Source organism: Centroberyx gerrardi, chromosome 18 (genome assembly GCF_048128805.1).
Source record: "Centroberyx gerrardi isolate f3 chromosome 18, fCenGer3.hap1.cur.20231027, whole genome shotgun sequence".
NCBI classification, from domain to species: domain Eukaryota; kingdom Metazoa; phylum Chordata; class Actinopteri; order Beryciformes; family Berycidae; genus Centroberyx; species Centroberyx gerrardi.
This window is the reverse complement of record NC_136014.1, coordinates 13,706,436-13,717,322: the sequence shown is the minus strand read 5'-3', so window position 1 is coordinate 13,717,322 and position 10,887 is coordinate 13,706,436. Positions and strand designations below refer to the sequence as shown.

At 41.3% G+C, this 10,887-nt stretch overlaps 1 protein-coding gene across 1 annotated transcript; it reads right to left on the bottom strand.

Moving 5' to 3' along the window:
* Positions 1 to 248: 248 nt before the first annotated feature.
* sh3bgrl2 (SH3 domain binding glutamate-rich protein like 2) lies at positions 249 to 10,656 on the bottom strand. Its single transcript, XM_071902391.2, has 4 exons — positions 10,539 to 10,656; positions 4,746 to 4,931; positions 4,014 to 4,094; positions 249 to 603 (listed from the first exon to the last, which is right to left on the bottom strand). Exons 1-4 carry the CDS (start codon positions 10,581 to 10,583, stop codon positions 589 to 591), a joined length of 327 nt encoding a protein of 108 aa, XP_071758492.1. The 5' UTR covers positions 10,584 to 10,656; the 3' UTR covers positions 249 to 588.
* Positions 10,657 to 10,887: the final 231 nt, after the last annotated feature.

The window sequence follows — 10,887 nt, the reverse complement described above, 5'->3', positions numbered from 1 at the left end:
TTGAGACAGATACACACACACACGCACACGCACACGCACACGCACACGCACACGCACACGCACGCACACACACACACACACACACACACACACACACACACACACACACACAGGTGTGTCTTTATGCAGCTTGTGCTACACATTGCACCAGCACAGTTCTTCCCTGTCCATTGCATTGCAGATCGTCCCAAACTGATTGCTCTACTGATCAAAAAGCTGCTACATAGCCTTCTACTTTACATGCTACTCCATTGTGACACAGTGCTTGCAATCATACAGTATCAAAAAGGAAAAGGGAACACAAATGCATTTGTCATTGTCCGTTGCTGCGAAGTTAACCCCTTTTTCTGCGATTTAGTCTCTGTGGCCTCTTGAAAGTTAGATATCTCTCGGAGGCTTAAGTGGAAGGAGCAGTGGAATGTTTTAAAGGTCGGGGGAGGTCGTACACGTGGACATCGGCTCGGTCTGATGTTTGGCAACATGGTGGCATCTCAGCAGGATCACCAGAGGAGACGAGGTGACGCAAGACAGCAATCCTTGTCCTCACTGTTTCAGGGATCCCTGGATGTGACATGGCAGTAGTTTGATCTACGACTCAGAATCCTGAAGGGATCAGAAAAAAGAATATAGACATTAAACAATTAATTGACATTAAACAATTGTCTAATTATCCATCAATTTATACTATCTGCACTTCTTGAAGTCCAGCCCTGTGTCCTCCAAATCGTAATACAGAGCAGAATATGATGTGATCTATATAGTTGACATTCAGATTGCTCAGTTTAGTGCATGTCTCATGTTACACTGTCGTTCTTAGATTGACAAGACCATGGGCCAGATATATAAATAATGCGTACACGCAAAAAAGAATACATATGCCACTTTCCACACAGGAATAGGTAGTTATAAAAAAGAACGTGCCATGAGAATGTGCGTACCTCATGCTTTACACCATGCATACACAGACTTTTAGCTGAGCTGAGTGTGATATAGCAATGCCACAAAGAGAAGGAACATTTTATTTGGAGCCTTAATCTTTTCAGCACACCATAGTAGCCTAATAGGTCTCAATAGAGTTACATATAATAACAACTTTTATAGATGTGTGCCTTAACATCATTTTTTTTTTCTAGTGCCAGTAAATAGAAAAAGAAAAAGAATAATACACATCAGATAATAAATTTGATTTACTCATGTGTTATCAATCAATAGGATATTATGGCTCTCAAAAATGCGTAATGGCTATGTGTAATGATGCAGCAGCTGTTAGAGGACGTTGCCTGATTCTCATGATGATGACTTATGTCTAACCCAGGTTAAACAGGAGTGTGTCGACATCCATTTATGGCTAATTGTGGAAGTGGCCATTAGGCTCATACACGTACACACAGTTTCACAATGATTGTGATTTATAAAACGGAACAATGCATCCATGTTCACACCATGAAAACAAGGTTTTATAAATCTGAAGAAAAGACTGCGTGTGCATGTTTTCAATTTTGTGCATACACAGATCTTTAGTCTTGAATCTACACAGACTTTAATGCATCTGGGCCCCATATGTTTATACAGATGAAAATCCTTACATAACTTTATGTAGCCAGGTGTCACTGCTAATCATGAATCTCAGGAGCATTTCCACAGAGGGAATCCCACTCAGCATCCTGCACTGATGCCAGATTAATGATTCTGATGTCGTTGTATATGCATATGTATATGTTTTGGCACGGTATGGAAGTATACATGTGTGGGGAAGGTTATGTATGTATGAATGTAAGAACCGGGAGCTAGGGCTTTTAACCAAAGTCAGATTTCTTGTATGTGTTGCATACTTGGCCAAGCCTGATTCTGAAAGTTTCTGCAGGCAAAACAATAGCTCAGTAAATACCCTACTGGTCAACACTTAATCAAATCTCTGTTAACTGAGTTATCCAATCAGCCTCTAGAACAGAGACAGACAAAGGATGTGATTGAGGGAAAATCAAATAACCATCCATTAGTGATCCATGGAAACTAGCTTCCCTGATGTTTGCCAGACAACTGGATCATTAGCATGGTTTATATAATTCTGCATTCTTTAAAAAGCACCAAGATGGCTCAACATCTGACATATCAAGGAATCCCAAAATGGAGAGGAGCAACACTTTGTTTTTGAAAATCCTGTTTATGATAACTTGAATGGTATTTCAGCTGGTTGTGACAAAATTTTATATGCTTTTCTTTACCATGTTAACACATCTTCGAAGAAACCTCTCAATAGAGACCTACCATCTTACTAGTAACCAGTGCCTGAACTGGACCAAAAAAGGTGCCAGTACCCTAATTCAGCAGTTGCATGACATGAGCATCGCATGTGTCTTGGACATATTTATATTTATACGCATATCTTGGTAATATATCCCACTTCAAATATTTTTGTATGCATTTCATTACATACAAATATAATATTGCATATATGCTACAATAAAACCAACTGAAAATGAAACAAGACCAGTCAGTTTAGCTGCAAAACAACTAGTCCTAACCTACATTGCCATTTTAAAAAAATCAACACAGAAAAATGTGCTGGGTTAGTGCTGTAATAATATCAGTGAAAGATTACATCAGAGAAAGATTACATACTTACAAGCATACAGAAGACTGATGCAAATAGACAGAGGCCAATATTGTCTTTATATAACTGACGGACAGAGCTGTCTGTGCTTTTTGGAGGTAGTGGCAACAAAGCAATATTGACCTTTTGTTGTTGACAGTCATGATATAAGAAAACTAGCATTATGTAACTTTTTATGTACATGCATTCCTCCTTGGCGCAATAACATACCTTTCATTTGTGCTTGCACATCCTCTATTTTCTTTTCTCTCTCTATTGGCACCTGATCAGTAGTGTTGATTGGACATATTGGCGTTTGATTACCATGAATTTCTTCATGATTGACACTTTAACGGCCCTGTGCTCCACTGACTGCTCTGCTCCATCAGATCAAGTGAAGAGGCATCACTCTGCTCACAATATAAATGTATTTATTTTTTCTACACAATATCATTCCATTGTCGTTTTGCCCACAAAGTCCTGCATCAGAATGTAAGCCATTATATTCTTTACAATCTGCCTTTGCGGGGCAAAACGTCAGTAGAATGGTTTTAATATCGCAGAACACATAATTACAAGAGGCTATTTAATTTAGGGCCAGAGTGACACCTCTTCACTTGATCTATGCAGCTTTGTTTTCGGCTGCAGTTTGATTCACCGTGTGTGAGCAGAGCGCTGCCTTCAGTCTGTAGGATGCTGTCTGCTTAAATGAAGCCCTATCAAGTCTATGGCGCACTTTTTTCATACGGAGATACTCTCTTCATTCAACTAAGGCGTACCAGGAGGCGGCGGTACGGAATAAGAAGTAAGGGTACTCATGTGGACAAAAATCAGAAGTGCCGGTACTCAGTACCGGTGAGTACCGGCCCATTTCAGGCACTGCTAGTAACGCAGTGCTGTAGATAACACCCTGTCCTATCCAGCACAGTTCCAGTATGATAGATACTCTATCTACTGTGCAGTGTATCATCTAAGCACTGAGATTAACTTTGTCCCTTGGTTTATGAAGAAATTAAATTCTAGGATAATCTTTAGGAGACCCAGCATATAACTGAGTATCTGTAAAAGTTAGACAGATTGAGGGGAGGAGACGAGGCGAGGCAACTCATTCTAGACGCATGGGAGTTGATGTTCTTAATTTCTCTTTTTTCCTTCAAGACAAGCTGACCTGACAAACCAATGAATCACACATAAATTGAACATTTCAGAGGCTGTCTTGCAGACGCTAGTGCTGCAGCAAAATGTATTGGCTGCATGATTTATACCCGTGACACAGTACACAGTAACACAGTAATGTGTTTGTACGTCTTTGTGTGTGTGTGTGTGTGTGTGTGTGTGTGTGTGTGTGTGTGTGTGTGTGTGTGTGTGTGTGCGTGTGTGTGTGTCACAAAGCCACAAATGTGTATGTACTTCCCCTTACTTTAACTGAGGGTTGGGAACTGAGGCCCAGGAATGCAAACACAGTGTTGTTCTCCTTTGACTGGAAGAAATCCTCATAGTCCTGAGGGCAAAGACAAAAAATAGAGATGCACTGTGTTACATAACCCCTACGAGTTTGAAAGATCGCTGTAAACATCCCTGCCAAAGGATGTGCCCAGGGCCAAACAGTCCTTCCACTGCTGCTTTGAATGTGTCATTCAGTGACCGCCTCACTCTGGCTCTGTCATTGGAGAGTAATGTTGGATTACCTTGGCCAGAGAGAGTGAGGGCAGGCCGAGCAGATAATCTGCCCCATCCATGAAGTGGATTATGACAGGATTAGAGAGTAGCATGCAATCTCAGCGGAGGACATAAACTGGCAAGCTCTAACTGATCGAACTCATTCACAAACATATCTAGCTCAACGTTGTGCTAGTAGCTATAACTTGCATTGATGTAAAGTATGTTTTGGCATTATCAGCATTACCTTGTGCATAACAATTGGTACACAGTATATATACAAACCCAACACATGCACAATGTACTCTCCAAGATCAAATGTGCAAAAATGCTATTAAACTATAAGACAGAATGCTGTCCCACCCAAACTTTCAAGATCTGGGTGCTCCAAGAAAACAAAGAGTTCCATAACAATCTTCTCCAAGTGTACAAGGCTGCGTAACGAAGGCTAACACTGGTCATCACAGACAATACACCCCGGTATCCACCATACCCCACAGTAGCGATCTTCATTGAAGATCTGTGGTGGCAGAGGGTTGCCCTTCTCCGGCTGCTTGTCTTTGGGGATGTTGCGGTACATCCAGAGCCTCCGTTCCTCCATCATGGTGATGTCCACTTCCTGGAAGCTGATTCGATTGGCCTCCAGGAAGCCCACCACCGCCTGCTGATGCTTCTTCACCTGGAAGAGGAGAGGAAAGGAGCGGACGAGGAAGTAAGGAAGGAAAGAAGGAAGGAAAGAAGAGGGTGGAGGAAGGTGGGTTTAGGAGAGGTGGAGAGAAGGTCAAGGAGGGTGGAAAAGAGAGGGGGGGTGTTAGAGATAAAGATAAACACTCAAGGATAAGGATGAACTCAATGACAAGGATACAGCACTTTGCTACAGTAATCGCAACTCTTTATCTGACTGGAGGTACATTTTAAGATGTTTGGACTTTAGTTTTGTTTTTATGTTTGGACCCTTTGCCCCTTTGCCCCTTTAAATGTTTAAAAATAGTTCAGCCTATTGCTTATAGGAGAACACACAGCTATGTCAATATCCGTCTCGTGCTTTAGGTCAAAGAAACTCACGCAAATACACATATTCCACATGGATATCTCATACTCCCTTTACATACATGCGTGCATACAGAGCATGTGTACTGTGTGTGTGTGTGTGTGTGTGTGTGTGTGTGTGTGTGTGTGTGTGTGTGTACGTGCATGGCATCTGTCTGTCTCTGTACATTGGTCTTGGCCAAGGGGTCGGGTGTTTAATACAGTCCTGTAATGACAAACGGTAAACTGACACCAACCCAACCAGGCAGGTTCTCTCTCTCACACACACTCTCATATGTTCACTTTGTCAATGACACACACACACACACACACACACACACAGAGTGTACAATATACTGCACGGTCTCTCTGTCTCTGACGGTAATGGGGACATTAAGAGGGATTATTGATTATTGGGGGAGCTTAGGTTTGAAATTGAGAGCTGGCATCCTTTTCCTACACCTTTAATCTTGTTTTAAGTCAATATACTGCAGGAGATTTTAGGAGCAGCCCATTCAACTCTGCGGTTAAAGGCTGGGTGGGATATACTGTAAATCTGTATGATTGGGAGGTTTAAATGTTTCATATAGGCCTAGTGCAATCATTATTCCAGTTGACAGTCTATAGTCAGAATGGGAGTTTGGCCACACTTATTGTATTGTACTGTACTATGTATGCCTACAGTATAGATGAATGGATCTACTTCCCAAGCACAAGAACATAGCGTAGGGATACATGCCTCTGCTATGTTCTTGTGGCGGAGGGATACATGCCTCCGCTATGTTCTCTTCTATCAATAAAAATGCTATTTGCTGAAATTCTGCTCTAAAAAATGTGACCAAATGTCAGTTGAAAATCACAGTAGTGGGATATGTTGTTGAATCTGTTTACAAACGTGTTAAATGTAAGTTTTCAGGCTATTGTTGTGGCCTCATTCAAATGAATTCAAAGTAAAAATCCGAACACTACAAACTCGTCCCGGCTGCATCCAATCTTGGTCAGTAGTTTATATTCTGGTTTTCATGGCGGTCAAGTGCCAAATAACCCCCATGTTAAAACTAAGTGGAATACTGCTTTAAGTATAGTCATGGACGAAAATATGTCCAGAAATGTCCCTCAATGGACTCTCAATTGAGAAACTTTTTTTTAGTCTGAGACTACGGGGAGTGATTTAAGATGGAACCCCACCCTTGAACTTTCCCAGCTGTGGTCTTTGGGATGGGTGCAACAGCTCCCTATGGCATTGTCCTCACTAGGACAACATGGCTCTGTTTGTGCGTGGGTGAAATTGTGACAGTGTGTGCGAGTTTGAGGGGAAAAAATCCAAGGCTAATCTTAGAAAGGAAGATAGAAAACTCCCACAGTATGTTGCACACACACACACACGCACACACACACACACACACACACACACACACACACACACACACACACAGAGCTGGCAGTACAAACTTCCTGTACCTACAACTGTGGAGTGCTCCAGCTGGACCAAGTAACCATTAGCCAAGTTTCCCTTCTTCTCCCTCCTTACGAGCCTTTGAAATTGTAGCACCTAAACTATGGAACGCTCTTCCACTGGACTTAAGATCTGCGGTCTCTGTTGACACTTTTAAAAAGCAGCTGAAGACTCATCTGTTCAGACTGGCCTTTGTCTAGCCTCTTGTGTCTGTATTTCTGTGTGTTTTTATGTCCTTTGTTTTTATGTTTTATTGTTTCTTACTATTTGATGGTCTTATTTTAACTATTTTACTCCTGTGAAGCACTTTGTGACTTTGTTCTGTGAAAGGTGCTATATAAATAAACTTTACTTACTTACTTACTTACGTTCTACGTTTTGTTTTAAAGGAATTAACATAATAATTAATTGAATAATAATTATAATACTTTTGGACAAAGCTAATTTGTATGATTTTTAGCAAGGGACAGAAAAACAAGTGATTTTACCCCAATTCACCATGGGGATAATTAAAGCATTTTTTCCCCAAGAATACTAAAATCATTTCACATTGTCAGCAACATCCATTCTATAATCATTCATTCATGGATTCCATTTGTAACAACATCCACTCAGAATTCTACTTCGCAACCATTATCATCATCCATTGTGAGAATTAATGCATTCTATCTGTGGTGACACAGATTCTAGCAATTTGTATGCTTGAGCATTCATTAATATCACAAAGGGCTGATGATTCATTACAATTCAAGAGCAAGGGAGTGTGAATAAATATAAACAAACTCTTGTCTTCTATCGCTAAATATTACTCGCTTTCTGGTGTTCCCCAAAAATCTCTCTCGCCAGGAATTCTACTGTACTGTCGAGAAGATGAAAAAGACAGATGGAAATTTATGGTGTGTTTGTCTGTGTGTATGTGTGTGTGTGTGTGTGTGTGCGTGTGCACATTATTTTAAGGATGGTGAGGACAACAATGGAGCTATTGTTTAGCCTTAAAGACAAAAAAAATCAGTAAGGGATTGTTCTGGACAATCAGTTACAGACCCAGACACACCCAAACAAGACTGTAAGAAATCTATTGTGTCTTTGAAACATGGTTTCTCAGTGTGCGGCTGTAAAACAGACTTAATAGCCCACAAACGGTAAATGAACTGTGGGGATATTGACCGTCTTTGTCTCTCTTTAAAGGCCGATTTGTTCAGGCCAAAGGTTTAAACAATCATATAGAATCATCACTATTATTGTGTATGGTACATTGCTTTTCTCCAGTAGAAACAATATGGTCAGCCTCCGAGCTGAAAGGCCAGCAGCATGTGTCTAAATAATGAAAGAGCTGCCCCTGGTGACTGTGAGTGAGAGTGTGTATACAAGGAAGGACCTACCCAGATTTTCTGTCTGTCTGTCTGTGAGTGTGTGTGTGTGTGTGTGTGGGGGAATTAAGATACACACACTGCAGCAGCGCTCCAAAACATACACACACTATAGGAGTACTTGTGTATTGATTGAGAGCGTTCTCTGTAATGTCGGGATTAATCAAGGTTAAGACACAACTAATCCAGAGAGAGAGAGAGAGAGAGAGAGAGAGAGAGAGAGAGAGAGAGAGAGAGAGAGATGCATCATCCTAAATGTCAATAACAAGAGAGACATGCAAGGCCATCTGGAGCTAGGCTGTAATTCAATATATATATATAATATAATAGTACGATAATCTAAGTAAATTTTTTTTATGTTGTTAGGAAACAGATCTGAACAGTAACAATCCTTCCTAACCCCCCTCTTCAAAAAGCAGTGAAAGGGTCAGTAGATCATTTCGATGGTGGTAAGGTAAAGCATTGTTCGCCTCACGTTTCCTATGTCAAAAGGTGGGGGATTACTTTCCCTTCTCGTAATCCTCAAATCACCACTGAGAAAGGAGGATGTGTTAGTCTTTCCCCTCCAAATGGAGGGAGGCACACATTTCTCCAAGATGTAGTGATGACCCTTCTTCTATGATAATGTCTGCTGTGCTGAGATGTTAACATGCCTCTACACATTGCCAAAATAAGTTTCCCCGACTAGGGCATGATGTGACTGAACTCAAAAAGACTTCATCCTTTCAGAGAGGGGACTAATTTGCACTTTATTCGTTCTGGGCATTTGATTTACGCCCCACTAATCTGCTGTTGTTAATCTGGGAACTGCTCATTTTGTGGGGATGTAAATCATTTAGTTCCCCCTTGTCTCTGTCTTCTCTTGCCTTCTCACGTATTCCTGCTTCTGCTGTACCTGTCTGTTTCCCAAAGTTAATCTCCCTCCTTCACTGTCTTTCTCACTATTCTCTTCCTCCACTTCTCTCTCTCTCACACTAGCCCAATGTCTCTCACTCCTTTTGCTCTCACCCTCACTCACCCTGTTAGTCTTCATCACTTATTTCCCTCCCCCCAGCACATGCACAAGTCCATTTCACAGTAATTAATCAGATGAGGGATGCTGTCACTTCCCATCGCTCTTCTTTAATCAGTCACCTCTAATTCAATTCAAAAGGATTCAGAGCGAATTACATTCACATGAGCTCAACACTCACAACGCTGACCCGAATGGCAGGCTTATTCAAGCGTCCATAAATGTGCTTGCGTGCGTGTGTGCGCGTGTGCGCGTGTGTGTGTGTGTGTGTGTGTGTGCATGTGAATGTATGTGTCATAGGGTTAAAAATAACTCCTTTGTAAACACTCAAAAGATTGTGCTGCCCTATTCCAGAGACGGAGCATGATAAAATAAATATATTACTCATTTGTCCCATTACCTAAGACTTTAAGCATTCACTCAAGAGTTTTGTTTGGTGATTATCTGCTCATGTACTCTATAACATCAGCAAGGCTTTCTCTATATGGCATGTGTCTGTTGTTTTAAAAGGGAGACTATACAAGACACACAGTAAATGTCCCATCCGATCAAGGATACTTACATCAATCAGTTTTGATTAAAAGAGAGCTTGTCACCCTTCTGTGTTGGGAAGGACAGGTGTGTATACAAGTGCATTTGTGTGTGTGTGTGTTACTTGTGTTAAAGTCCCATGTAATTGGAGCGAGCCAGACTGCAGATCCTAAACTGCTGCTAAGTCATAGGACGCTTTCTGTATAGACCAGCATACCCTCCCAGGCATTACTAAGAATATACATCCTGGTTGCACGAATCATCGCTTGTTTGCACACTAAACATGCACTTTGCTCTGCCTGAGAAGGTGATAAATTTAAATTACAGCATACATGCAGTTTTAGATCAGGGTAAAGGGTATTAGTCAGGTTCTCCACTTTGAAAGCATGACTCTGCTGTATATCAATGAGACAATTTAAATCTTGATTTGAAATACATACCCCCTTTGCTTCTAGTTCAAGTATATTGTAGGCTACCATGGACAGTGGCCTACCAGACAGATGGGGTAGCCTATATACCTCAAAATAACTGTGTTTTCCCCTAAAAGCCAACAGGCTGGTTTGACACATGCAGTTATGCAGACTAGACGACTCATAGGAAATCGGCTTATTTAGAAACGTGCATTTCCAATCTATAATTTATAGAATAAACGAGTAACTATCTGAAATGAACGATGCTGGCGTAGGTACTTTTGCGGTTTGTGTACAATCTGTAGTCGATGAGCCCATACAGGCGCGCTCTTACATAATTGCAATCAACATTGTGCTTTGCTGTTCCTTGCGCTGGCAGCAAGCTTTCCACATGACTTTGTAATATGCATGCCCTCTTTACATGCAACTGCGATAAATCACTCATCTTCATAATACTAGCTCAACTAGGATCACTCACCGCCACAGAGCCACTCGAGGAGGCGATGTAAACCTTGATGACCATTTTAATCCCAAATTAATGTCGGGGACGACAAACAAACTGTCTGGTAATACTGAGTCCCACCTCAGAAACAGTTTATTCCCAAAATAACGACTCTGGATCCCCTCCGACTGGAAGTGTGTTTTAGATGAGAGCAGACGCGCGTCTCCAATATTTATACTGAGCCATGATAATTCAGCGTGCGCTACTGCTGCCTGCCGCGCTCAGCGCTCCTCTCCAGTGTCAAGTCACAGAGAATAAAACATGTACTTCCGGTTATAACTTTCAAAATAAAACCTTTCTAGACGAACGAATGTTAGAACATGAA